Below are 14,524 nucleotides of genomic sequence, written 5' to 3'. Positions count from 1 at the left end.
CAACAGTTAATGGATGTTGTGGAGGTTGAGCGTACCAGCTGACGACAGTAGTGTATCAGTGTTACAGCAAACTTTGGAGTAATGGACAGAGGGATGGATGAGCTGTGGCAACAGTTAATGAATGTTGTGAAGGTTGGGTGTACCAGCTGACGACAGTAGTGTATCAGTGTTACAGCAAACTTTGGAGTAATGGACAGAGGGATGGATGAGCTGTGGCAACAGTTGAGAAGTGTTGTGAAGGTTGGGTGTACCAGCTGACGACAGTAGTGTATCAGTGTTACAGCAAACTTTGGAGTAATGGACAGAGGGATGGATGAGCTGTGGCAACAGTTGATGAAGTGTTGTGAAGGTTGGGTGTACCAGCTGACGACAGTAGTGTATCAGTGTTACAGCAAACTTTGGAGTAATGGACAGAGGGATGGATGAGCTGTGGCAACAGTTGAGAAGTGTTGTGAAGGTTGGGTGTACCAGCTGACGACAGTAGTGTATCAGTGTTACAGCAAACTCTGGAGTAATGGACTGAGGGATGGATGAGCTGTGGCAACAGTTAATGAATGTTTGTGGCGGTTGGGTGTACCAGCTGACGACAGTAGTGTATCAGTGTTACAGCAAACTTTGGAGTAATGGACAGAGGGATGGATGAGCTGTGGCAACAGTTGAGAAGTGTTGTTGTGGAGGTTGGGTGTACCAGCTGACGACAGTAGTGTATCAGTGTTACAGCAAACTTTGGAGTAATGGACAGAGGGATGGATGAGCTGTGGCAACAGTTGATGAAGTGTTGTGAAGGTTGGGTGTACCAGCTGACGACAGTAGTGTATCAGTGTTACAGCAAACTTTGGAGTAATGGACAGAGGGATGGATGAGCTGTGGCAACAGTTAATGAATGTTGTGGAGGTTGAGCGTACCAGCTGACGACAGTAGTGTATCAGTGTTACAGCAAACTTTGGAGTAATGGACAGAGGGATGGATGAGCTGTGGCAACAGTTGATGAAGTGTTGTGAAGGTTGGGTGTACCAGCTGACGACAGTAGTGTATCAGTGTTACAGCAAACTTTGGAGTAATGGACAGAGGGATGGATGAGCTGTGGCAACAGTTAATGAATGTTGTGGCGGTTGGGTGTACCAGCTGACGACAGTAGTGTATCAGTGTTACAGCAAACTTTGGAGTAATGGACAGAGGGATGGATGAGCTGTGGCAACAGTTAATGGATGTTGTGGAGGTTGAGCGTACCAGCTGACGACAGTAGTGTATCAGTGTTACAGCAAACTTTGGAGTAATGGACAGAGGGATGGATGAGCTGTGGCAACAGTTAATAAGTGTTGTGGCGGTTGGGTGTACCAGCTGACGACAGTAGTGTATCAGTGTTACAGCAAACTTTGGAGTAATGGACAGAGGGATGGATGAGCTGTGGCAACAGTTAATGAATGTTGTGGCGGTTGGGTGTACCAGCTGACGACAGTAGTGTATCAGTGTTACAGCAAACTTTGGAGTAATGGACAGAGGGATGGATGAGCTGTGGCAACAGTTAATGAATGTTGTGGCGGTTGGGTGTACCAGCTGACGACAGTAGTGTATCAGTGTTACAGCAAACTTTGGAGTAATGGACAGAGGGATGGATGAGCTGTGGCAACAGTTAATGGATGTTGTGGAGGTTGAGCGTACCAGCTGACGACAGTAGTGTATCAGTGTTACAGCAAACTTTGGAGTAATGGACAGAGGGATGGATGAGCTGTGGCAACAGTTAATGAATGTTGTGGCGGTTGGGTGTACCAGCTGACGACAGTAGTGTATCAGTGTTACAGCAAACTTTGGAGTAATGGACAGAGGGATGGATGAGCTGTGGCAACAGTTAATGAATGTTGTGGCGGTTGGGTGTACCAGCTGACGACAGTAGTGTATCAGTGTTACAGCAAACTTTGGAGTAATGGACAGAGGGATGGATGAGCTGTGGCAACAGTTAATGGATGTTGTGGAGGTTGAGCGTACCAGCTGACGACAGTAGTGTATCAGTGTTACAGCAAACTTTGGAGTAATGGACAGAGGGATGGATGAGCTGTGGCAACAGTTAATGAATGTTGTGGCGGTTGGGTGTACCAGCTGACGACAGTAGTGTATCAGTGTTACAGCAAACTTTGGAGTAATGGACAGAGGGATGGATGAGCTGTGGCAACAGTTAATGAATGTTGTGGCGGTTGGGTGTACCAGCTGACGACAGTAGTGTATCAGTGTTACAGCAAACTTTGGAGTAATGGACAGAGGGATGGATGAGCTGTGGCAACAGTTAATGAATGTTGTGGCGGTTGGGTGTACCAGCTGACGACAGTAGTGTATCAGTGTTACAGCAAACTTTGGAGTAATGGACAGAGGGATGGATGAGCTGTGGCAACAGTTAATGAATGTTGTGGCGGTTGGGTGTACCAGCTGACGACAGTAGTGTATCAGTGTTACAGCAAACTTTGGAGTAATGGACAGAGGGATGGATGAGCTGTGGCAACAGTTAATGAATGTTGTGGCGGTTGGGTGTACCAGCTGACGACAGTAGTGTATCAGTGTTACAGCAAACTTTGGAGTAATGGACAGAGGGATGGATGAGCTGTGGCAACAGTTAATAAATGTTGTGGCGGTTGGGTGTACCAGCTGACGACAGTAGTGTATCAGTGTTACAGCAAACTTTGGAGTAATGGACAGAGGGATGGATGAGCTGTGGCAACAGTTAATAAATGTTGTGGCGGTTGGGTGTACCAGCTGACGACAGTAGTGTATCAGTGTTACAGCAAACTTTGGAGTAATGGACAGAGGGATGGATGAGCTGTGGCAACAGTTAATGAATGTTGTGGCGGTTGGGTGTACCAGCTGACGACAGTAGTGTATCAGTGTTACAGCAAACTTTGGAGTAATGGACAGAGGGATGGATGAGCTGTGGCAACAGTTAATAAATGTTGTGGCGGTTGGGTGTACCAGCTGACGACAGTAGTGTATCAGTGTTACAGCAAACTTTGGAGTAATGGACAGAGGGATGGATGAGCTGTGGCAACAGTTAATAAATGTTGTGGCGGTTGGGTGTACCAGCTGACGACAGTAGTGTATCAGTGTTACAGCAAACTTTGGAGTAATGGACAGAGGGATGGATGAGCTGTGGCAACAGTTAATAAATGTTGTGGCGGTTGGGTGTACCAGCTGACGACAGTAGTGTATCAGTGTTACAGCAAACTTTGGAGTAATGGACAGAGGGATGGATGAGCTGTGGCAACAGTTAATAAATGTTGTGGCGGTTGGGTGTACCAGCTGACGACAGTAGTGTATCAGTGTTACAGCAAACTTTGGAGTAATGGACAGAGGGATGGATGAGCTGTGGCAACAGTTAATAAATGTTGTGGCGGTTGGGTGTACCAGCTGACGACAGTAGTGTATCAGTGTTACAGCAAACTTTGGAGTAATGGACAGAGGGATGGATGAGCTGTGGCAACAGTTAATAAATGTTGTGGCGGTTGGGTGTACCAGCTGACGACAGTAGTGTATCAGTGGTACAGCAAACTTTGGAGTAATGGACAGAGGGATGGATGAGCTGTGGCAACAGTTAATAAATGTTGTGGCGGTTGGGTGTACCAGCTGACGACAGTAGTGTATCAGTGGTACAGCAAACTTTGGAGTAATGGACAGAGGGATGGATGAGCTGTGGCAACAGTTAATAAATGTTGTGGCGGTTGGGTGTACCAGCTGACGACAGTAGTGTATCAGTGTTACAGCAAACTTTGGAGTAATGGACAGAGGGATGGATGAGCTGTGGCAACAGTTAATAAATGTTGTGGCGGTTGGGTGTACCAGCTGACGACAGTAGTGTATCAGTGGTACAGCAAACTTTGGAGTAATGGACTGAGGAACGGATGAGCTGTGGCAACAGTTAATAAATGTTGTGGCGGTTGGGTGTACCAGCTGACGACAGTAGTGTATCAGTGGTACAGCAAACTTTGGAGTAATGGACTGAGGAATGGATGAGCTGTGGCAACAGTTAATAAATGTTGTGGCGGTTGGGTGTACCAGCTGACGACAGTAGTGTATCAGTGGTACAGCAAACTTTGGAGTAATGGACTGAGGAACGGATGAGCTGTGGCAACAGTTAATAAATGTTGTGGCGGTTGGGTGTACCAGCTGACGACAGTAGTGTATCAGTGGTACAGCAAACTTTGGAGTAATGGACTGAGGAACGGATGAGCTGTGGCAACAGTTAATAAATGTTGTGGCGGTTGGGTGTACCAGCTGACGACAGTAGTGTATCAGTGTTACAGCAAACTTTGGAGTAATGGACTGAGGAACGGATGAGCTGTGTGTGCTAGCTGGAGAGAGGAGTGTGTCAGTGTTAGAGTAAACATTAGAGTAATGGACTGAGGGACAGACAAGCTGCGCTAACAGTTGATGATTGTTTTGGAGGCTGTGAGTGTCAAAAATGTTTTAATATATATACATATAACAACAATCCATTTATAAAAAATATATATATATATAGATATATATTTATATACGTTCATTAAATTTGTATAAGTGGCAATAGCCTAATTTAATTTCAATAAATACACCCAGCCATCACACCAAGAGCAACTCAGTTACTAGTCCATCTATTATTTACATTTTGTAAAACAGTCACACAATAAGAATAATTCTTGTTGCTTGCCAGAGAGAAGTCGACAGAGTGCCCGTGAATGTCGTGCTCGCAAGAAACTGCGTTATCAGTACTTGGAGGAGCTGGTCTCCGACCGTGAGAAAGCTGTCTTTGCTTTGAGAAAAGAACTTGAAAAGGTACGTTCAGAATTTAAACTACAATTTAACAGAGAATAGACTTGTAAACTCATATTTTCCAGTTAAAATTCAAATGTATATGTTTTGAATAATCACCAAAACATAAATAGTTATCAAGTGAAGAGATAAAGTCTATTTCAGAGTTCCTTTCTAAACTAGTTTTTTGAATTAAATAAAATTCAAAATTAATTTACACTTAATTGTATTTATTTCTGTGTCTCCTGGCTGTATCTGTATTAGCTGACTGGCTATAGTTGTCGATGTTAAGCAGGGATTAGAATTAAGTGTTTGACAGTCAGAGTTGATTTTATAAATATTTAAAATCAATCTTAGGTTTAAAAAAGAACTTTTATTACATAATGAGATTTATTGAAATATTTGAGAAAAGCATAAAGAGTGGTAAACACAAGGAGCTGTGGTAAATGAATTTAGCAGAATTTTGTTCGGGAATAACAATGTTCATTCATTGTAAAAAGACCAACGTAACAAAAAACTACACCTGAGATATAAAAGGACTGGAAGAAGTATACAAATTTCTGAATCTAAAAGTCCAATATTGTATTATTATAAACTCTCGACTATTTTATTTGACTTTTGTACATTAATTTTTAACCCTGGCAACTACAAAAAAAAACAAAAATAACGTAAGGTATAACAGTAACAACAATATATATTTTATTAATGCCTGTTTGCGTCAACATACACAATTATCAGCATTCATGCATAAACATGCTGTTCGATTACTGTCAGCTGTCAGAAGAAAATAATATCATTATAACGCATAAATAAAGAGAAAGAAATACACAACATAACTCCTGTATATCCAAGTGTTTGAACATATAAAATACAATGATATTATTAAGATCAGTACAGTGAAGTACAGTATTAAATATAATTTGAAATACATATAATCCGTATCACTGACACCGCAGCACTCGAAGGGTTAAAAATATAATTAATTTAATTATTGTGCATTGCTTTAAGCGAATATGTAGATTAAAAGTGAATAGCACAATATTCCTATACATTAGTATGTAATAATAATAATAATAAATCTTTATTGTCACAAATGTTTCATGATAATATAGCACAGCTATAAAACAGATGACATTGTCAGATATAACCTACACTACTCTTGTTTGACTAAATCCAAACAAAACACACACATAACAATAAAATAGCAATAAAACACACAATAAAACAGGGTATTAATTAACTAATCCCAGGAAAGAAATATGCCAACTTGTATACCTACTTAAAAACACAAAAATCAACATAACAAATAGTAATTTAGTGCTTAAAACTTAAAAAATGTCATTTAAAAATTCATTTACATTATAATATGTTTTTTCAAGTAACAACTCCTTAATGTTATCTTGGAATGCGCCTGAATATATTAATTCCTTAAACCTTAAAGGTAATTTATTGAAAACTTTTTTCCCCATGTAGGATGGTGTCTTTTCCACCACTTTCAGATGATGTTTGGGATATTGAAAATTAGTTTTACATCTAACGTTATGACTGTGTTTATGGTTTTTACTAAAAAGGTTGTCGTAATTAGACTTCACTGTTAATAATGTTTTGAAAATTATTAGGCTTGGTACAGTTAAAATTTTATGTTCATTAAAGATAGGCCTACAAGAAGCCTTCCAAGGTAAAAACGTCATTATTCTTAAAAATTTCTTCTGAATTTAAAAAATTTTATCTATATCTTTTGAAAACCCCCAGAACTCAATTCTGTACTGAAGGATTGAATAAAAATAAGCATAATATATGATTAAACATGTTTTTAAATCTATGGTATGTCTCAAAATAAGCATTTGAAAGCATGCTGAGTTTAACCTTCTTAAAATAGTTTCAATGCACTTAGTCCAATTCAAATGCAAATCGAGTTCTAGCCCCAAACATTTTGCGTTTCCACTAATAGAAAGTCTCTGATGTTCAAATTCTAAATCATTAAAATTATGATTTCTTGATTGAGGAGTACAAAATTTTACCAATTTAGTTTTAGTCCATTCCTTTAATTCAGCTATGGTTTCAATGATTTTAACTTTTAATTCATCGTCATTCTTAGATCTAACAAGTGCAGTTGTATCATCTGCATAAAGTGTTAGACTGTTTGATATGTTTGCAGGGGGATCATTTATGTACAAAAGAAACAAAAGAGGTCCCATAATTGAACCTTGTGGAACCCCAAATTTTAATTGCTCCCACTGTGATTTAGATTTAACATATTTTCTACAGATGACTGTCCTTTGATAACGATATGATAGATAGGATTTGATCCAAGATATTGAATTCTTAAAAAATGTATAAGCATTCAACTTTTTAATGAGTATATTATCATGATGACAGTAAAGTTTTTAGGATTATACATTGACAAAAACATTAATTGGAAACATCATATTGAAAAATTGGAAAATAAGCTGAGCTCTGCGTGTTTTGCCTTAAAAGTTTTACAAAATATTGTGAGTTTTCAAGTGATGATGACAGTGTATTATGGTTATTTTTTTCCTCACATGAAATACGGTATATTGGCATGGGGTTCTTCCCCCAAAGCAATTTCTATTTTTATATTGCAAAAAAGAGCTTTGAGAATCATAACAAAATTAAATTTTAGATCATCTTGTAGGTCTATATTTAAACAGTTAAATTTATTGACCATTCCGTCACTTTATATATATGAGGTCTTAATGTATACCCATAAAAACTTACTTAATAATATCACCACAAAAGATCATGAGTATAATACAAGACAGAGAGACAGACTTACATACCCAATCCATAGAACTAAATTATTTGAAATGTAAGTTATTACAAAGGACTAAAATTTTTACAATAAAATTCCAATATCTCTATCCTCTTTGCCTCCAGAAAAGTTCTCTGTAAAATTAAAACATATTTTAATAGAGAAAGAATATTATTCAGAAACTGATTTTCTAAATGATGCAACCTTCATTAATTAAATTACCCCCCAACCATATCAAAACATTTTGATGTATATATATTAATTCCACTGTATTTATTTTATCACTAATTATTTTTAAATGTGTTTTATGTTTTGTAAATTATTTTATTTTAGTGTAATAATAGCTACATCTATCTTTATTTAATATGAATTATAATCTGTACCTGTATCATTAGAGTTTAATGTTTTATATACTTACTGGATCACTGTTTATGCGATTAATATTGATTATTTATCAATGAATTGTTAATTATGTTTATAACTTTTTTTAATTAGGTTTAGTATATTTTAAACTATATTGACGAGTCACCTGTTCATTGTAGATTTTATCTACTACATTTATGTAACGTTATGTGACAATAAATTTCTGATTCTGATTCTGATGATTAACGCAGCCAGACCATTTATGTACCATTTATATATTGCATTGTAACGTATTAACTTTCACATTCACACACAAATGTGAGAAATGATATATACATAATGTAGAACTGATTGTCAGGAATGTTCTAGTGTGGCCATTATATTTATATATTGCATTGTAACGTATTAACTTTCACATTCACACACAAATGTGAGAAATGATATATACATAATGTAGAACTGATTGTCAGGAATGTTCTATCATTGTATCAATTCACACACAAATGTGAGAAATGATATATTTGTCAATATATCTCTTTATTTGTAGTAGAAATACAAAGGCGTCAATACTGTTTTCCAAAAAGTACAGAAATAACAAGAAGTTTGTTAACAATTGCTTGTCAGAGGTTAAAATATACTTAAGTCAATGAAAAATATTTCACAAAATACAATTGTTCAATTGTTCATTGAAAAACTCGGCTATGCTGTAGAAAGGCCGTTCCGCCAACCATTTGCTGAGCTCTCTCTTCAGGTTCTGTCCTCTTATTCTTCTCAGTTGATCTGGAAGATGGTTGTGGAGTCTGCAGCCAATGTAGAGTGGTTGTCTCTCGGATAGAGAGTGAGCTGATGTTGTGGTGTTGCAAAGTATGAAGCATTCCTGGTGGGGTAGCTGTGGACGTTGCTGTACGAGGTGGATCTTGATTTTCGGCATACATGATCACTTCTCGTATGTAGAGGTTGACCACCTGTCATTATTCCCAGCTCTTTAAAAGATGTACGGCAAGACTGTAGTGGCTGCAGATCTGCAAGTATCCTCACAGCTCGTTTCTGCAGGATCAACACTCGTTCCATGGTACAGATTGAGGTTCCACCCCAAATAATTAGACCATATCTAATATGTGACTCAATTAGTCCAAAATATGCTGTTTTGGCAGTTTTGATATCAGCTATTTGTTTAAGTCTTTGCACAGCGTATAGGCCAGAGGAAACTATTTTGCACAAGTTGTCGATGTGGGGGGTCCAAGTGAGCTTTGCATCAATCGTTCATTCCTAGCAGTTTTACTTTCTCTTCTTGTACTACATTGTCTATACCTAGTGTGACACTTCTCCTTCCAAAAATTATCTGCTTGGTTTTGTAGTGTTTGCAACCAAGTCGTTTTCCCTGCAATATTGATAGGCCTTTATTCAAAACTTTGGGAAGAGTTTTTCCTTTAAACTAGCAGCTGATTCACCGCTAACTACAAGAGTAATATCATCAGCTACATTAAACAGGTGCTCAGATTACCAAGATGTTGTGGCATGTCATTGATGAATAAAATAAAAAGGACTGGTCCTAAAACAGAGCCCTGAGGTACTCCTCTTGTTATTTCTTTGGGACTGGATTTTACAAATTGTACCATGTTGTTGGATGTAGACTTTATTTCAACTACTTGAGAGCGTCCACTCAAGTATGATTGGAACCAAGATTTTGCTGTCCCATGTATGCCTAGAGCTTCAAGTTTTAAGAGGATAAGATCATGCCCTAGGGAATCGAAAGCCTTACTGAAGTCAAGAAGTATTCCTGTAACCGGTTTCTTGTCTTCAAGCTGATCAATTACACTCTTCATGAGGGCTGATTATTGCTGTTGTGGTCGATTTCCCCTTTACAAACCCATGCTGCTTCTCAGTTAAACAGGCTGTTAGCTTCGAGATGATCCATTAATCGTGCTAGGACCACCTTCTCAATTACTTTAGAGAAAGTGGAAACTAGAGATATGGGTCGATAGTTAGTTAGATCTGTTGCAGAGCCTTTTTTGTATTTAGGATAGACTTTTGCACATTTAAGAGCACTTGGGAATTGTCCTTCTTGAAATGATCTATTAATTATGCTGGTTAATGGAGTTATTAGTTCTTTGAAGCAGATTTTTACAAGTTGTGAGGGAACATCATCCAGTCCCGCAGACTACTTCGGTTTAAATGTTTGAATTACTTTTGATACTTCTTCAGGATTGGTGAATGACAGCTCTGAAAGATATTTGTCACATGTGAATGTGATAGGGTTAGCTCTGGCAGTTCTTGTCACGTCACTCTTTTTTAGTGCTTCATCAGCAGCTTTTTATGAAATAGTTGTTTAGTTGTTCTGCCACTTCAAGTGGCTCGTCCAGTAACTTTCCGTCCACTTTTCAGCTGTATCTGTGGCTCCCTTTGTCCTTGCTTCTTTCGTTCTTATTTATTGTATCCCACATAGCTTTTTGGTTTGTTAACAGATTTTTCTATGTATTCTACAGTTGCTTGTTTTGCGCAGGGATTTTAGTTTTAGATCGTACCTTTTCTTTGCATCAGTGCAGATTGCTTTGTCTTCAATATCTCCTGTCAGTTCAATTTAGAGAGAGCTTGCAGGTAGGCTTGCTTCAGTAAAAGTGCGTCTTTATTGTCATACATATCTAAGTTTTTCTTCTTTCTTGGTCTTCGTTTCTTTTTTGGGCAAGCCATCTCTATAGTTGCAGTCAATGATTTGGAGAAATTTTCATAGGCTTGGTCAACATTTATGGCATTGTGAACTTTGAGCCAGCTATTTTCTGCTAGGAGGTACTTCAGGTGATAAATATTCTCCTCACGGAAGTGTCGGATGATCTGACCTGGTTGAGTTGAGTTTGGCAGTGAAATTTTGAGGTTGCATATTTGGGCCTTATGGTCAGATATGCCAGTATGTATTACCTCAACATCCAAATCTTTTGTGTAGTGATTTGCACAGACACAGTCAATTGAAGTTGAAGTGGTGTTTTGTTACTCTGGTAGGAGGTATAGATAGTCTCTCAATGTCAAAATTGGCCAGTGCTTCATTTAATTTAGCTGTGTTGGTGTCAGAACTGTCAGAACTGATTGTCAGGAATGTTCTAGTGTGGCCATTATATTTTAAAATCATTGCTGGTCAACTAGTTCAAAATAAAAACAGCTTTAAAAAAATGTTACTACAGATGTAACATAAGCCTACATTAGCATTGTATTGATCAGCGCAGTTCAGTGGTTATCGCATGATGATGTCCAATTGTAGGCCTAGCGTGGCTGTTTTTTGGATGTTGCTGAGCGATCCAGTTCTTGTAAGCAGCCCATTTACCCAGGGCTTCTTGGCACTGTGTTCGTGTGATAAAAATATTTGACCTTTTTTATAATTAATATTATTAGCAAATAAATAAAATAAGTTTTAGAAATTGAGTGTTTATTTCGAGATCAACAAACAAAATTTCTTCCAGTCGGATACTTTTTTGCAAATAACCCTTTTATTATCTATAATTTTTCACTTTGACCTGGGTGAATACAGAATGGTATTTACCTGGATGAACTAGACATAAATGATTGTTCTTAGGATCGCATTAAATCCCCGATGTAAAAAAAATATACTGTTGTTTTCGGACTTAAGAAAGCAACAAAGACAAGAAAGGTCTCTGATTTGGGTGAGCAATTTTCCTTTCAAGGTGTGGACAGGTCAACTCATGATATGTAATGTACAGAGTCTTTATTTAAAGTTGAATACATGCTCCATGTTGTTGGATGCCATTGCCATTGTTGTACAAAGTCAGATATTTTTATTGGATGTTTTGATAATTAAATGCCCCTCTTTGGTGCCGCTATATGATGGAAGTTCTTTTATTATGTCAAGTTGATGGATGTGTCTAGCCCCAACCTGTAACTAGTTTTAAATTTATTTTTAATATTTTCACAAGGTGGTTATTTCAGCCTTTTGGAACAAGACTAGGATATGTGACACACTCTGGATCTACCCAGACAATTTGCCGCAAATATCCTTCATTAGAGGATATGAAAAATGTAAATTTTCATGGCACAGAACATGTACCATCACAACTATTTTGTTTCTACAATTAAGTCATGTCACATTATTACAATACTTCCTTACGATGCTTGTTGACTATCTGAGTCGTGTTACAAATTTTAATTCCATACTTTTTTCTTTTCTGATCTAGTTCCGAGCTTGGGGCAGGGAACTGGATGAAGGAAGGGTTCCAGAGGGTTTCCAGTCGTTCCTGGAAGAGATGGGAGCTGTGAAACCTGAGGTGTAACTCTCTATTATCTCACAGATTGTTGACATTTTGGAACATTGTACCATATTTTTTCGAAATGTAGATTGACTATGTATGTAACAAAACTATTTTAAGGATAGTTCTAATCATCCTTATATTTTTAAATATTAACGTATTTCATGGTTTGGAGAAGTGCATATAGTACTCATTTCAACATTTAAGCCTCGGTTTTTGAGGGCACAAATTAAAGTAAGGGAGGCGCAAAGGTCCTTTTAGGACTAAGTGCGGGGACAAAGTGTCCTCTTCCCTCAGAAGGGAAAAAAAAAAAAACCCATTTAAATGAATAATTCTCGGTATAAAAATATGCCATGATAGACGTGTTTTTAAACTAAGTACGGTTTTCAAATTTAAAAAAACAAGTAAATATTAAGGCACTTATCGTATTGTAGGACCAGCTTTTTGTATTCTATTGTCAAAGAAGGTTGTCACCTGATCAGATAACCACTGCATCACGGTCTTACACACAATTAATAAACACAATTTCATAAGAACACTTCTTGAGACTGCAGGAAACTCTTCAGAAAAGGTTGAATTCGTGAATTGTCTGTTCTCTCTCACTTTACAGTCCACTTTTTGAATCAGTCCATAGATATGACTGAAGTTTACCTACTTCGTTCCTCATCGTGAATGTTTGTGCGGCCATCTTTAAACACCCTAACCAATTTCCGCACCATTCCATCACTTATGTTTTCACCACAAACATCACTGATTTGGCGATGAATGTCAACTGCTTTGAGCACTGAGAAAATGTATTTTAGCACGCACTTTGCAGTCAGCAGGATTCTCAACAGGTGTGTCAATGTGAAATCATGCAAACAGATTTATCAATCAATAATACTTTAATCATAATCATAAAGAACAGATATAAGCGTCAAGTTACAGTAAGAAAGACAGGTAGAATAGAAAACCAGATAAGATGGTTTACAAAGTGTTTCTTCGGTATTTTGTAGTCAATGCTGAGGAGTCCCTGAAGCATGTGTCATGAACTCGTCCATTGTGTAAATTGATTTATTGATTAGCCATTCTCGAAGTTGTCTTCTCATTGTAGCTGAATCTTGAGTCTTCAACTCGACAGGTAGAACATTAAATAGTTTTTGCCCCTGCATATGAAGGCTTTTTTTCAAACAAGGCAGTCCGGTGGGATTGAAGGATGAAATCGTCGGCATGGCGAGTTTGTCGCCCATGTATGTCTTTGTTTTTTGGTAACTTGAGTCTGCAGGCAAATAAAACAACTTCTAAAATATACAGGGATGTCACAGTTAAAATATTAAAGTTCTTAAAGACTTCACGACAGCTGTCAAGGGGTTGAAGGCTAGCCATTGTTCTAAGGGCTCTTTTTTGAAGGACCAAAATTCCTATTTAAATTACTGCATGAACTGTTTCCCCATAAGATTATGCCATATCTGATCTTTGATTCAAAGAGTGCAAAATAAGTGATCCTTGTTGCCTCAAATGTACTTGTAGCTTTCACTCTTTTTATGGCAAAAAATAGCCGAGCTAAGTTGGTGGCACATCTCGTCAATGTGGTGGCTCCAAGACAGTTTTTCATCTAGAGTGACACCAAGGTGTTTAGTTGATAAGACACGTTCCAACCCTGGAGTTTCGCAACTGCATCGTCATGTCTTCCTAGAATTAACTGTTTTGTTTTGCACTCGTTGAAAACTAGATCATTGTTCAGACAGTACTGTTGAGCCATATTAACAGATATGAAGGTGCTTATTTCAAGTTGCTCTATTAATTTGTTGCTAAGATACAAGAACTGTGTCATCAGCATATATGACAGGATAACTAAAGTGGTTTATATGGGATGGAAGATCTGATATAAATAAAAGAAACAGTACTGGGCCCATTACAGATCCTTGGGGCACTCCTCTGGTTATGGGTAGAGGAGAAGATATTCCAGTTTCTGTTTTTTCCATTTAGAGTATGCTTGATGGATACTATTTGTTTTCGTCCGGTTAAGTAGCTGCCAAAACCAATTCAAAACAGAGTGCTTTTATGCCCAATGAGCTCAACTTGCTTAAAAGTAGGCCGTGATCTAGACAATCAAAAGCTTTACTGAGATCAAGAAAGGTGCTTGTGACTGTGTTGCCTGCGTCAATATTGTCAATTATGTGTTCGATTAGGTCTGTCAATGCTGTAATGGTTGATTTCCCCGCTAGAAAGCCGTGTTGTCTGTCAGGAATTAAGTGGTTTGTGCTAAGATGATCCATTAATCTGCTCAAAACTTATTTTCTCCAAAACCTTTGAAACTGTTGGAACTAAAGAAATTGGCCTGTAGTTTTGAATCTCATATTTGCTTCCTTGTTTGTGTAGAGGA

The 14,524-nt window shown here is 37.8% G+C and overlaps 1 protein-coding gene across 1 annotated transcript in view; it reads left to right on the top strand.

Annotated features, from left to right (window-relative positions):
* Positions 1–12,458, top strand: part of LOC124357933 (REPTOR-binding partner) — a 29,769-nt gene extending 17,311 nt beyond the window's left edge. Inside the window, exons 3-4 of the mRNA XM_046810058.1 lie at positions 4,673–4,794; positions 12,088–12,458. Coding sequence (XP_046666014.1) covers positions 4,673–4,794; positions 12,088–12,183 — 218 coding nt within the window. The 3' untranslated portion in view covers positions 12,184–12,458. The remainder of the gene's footprint in view (positions 1–4,672; positions 4,795–12,087) is intronic.
* The last annotated feature ends 2,066 nt before the right edge of the window (positions 12,459–14,524 follow it).

This window comes from Homalodisca vitripennis, chromosome 3, assembly GCF_021130785.1.
Source record: "Homalodisca vitripennis isolate AUS2020 chromosome 3, UT_GWSS_2.1, whole genome shotgun sequence".
NCBI classification, from domain to species: Eukaryota; Metazoa; Arthropoda; class Insecta; order Hemiptera; family Cicadellidae; genus Homalodisca; species Homalodisca vitripennis.
This window is presented reverse-complemented; position numbering and strand designations above follow the sequence as displayed.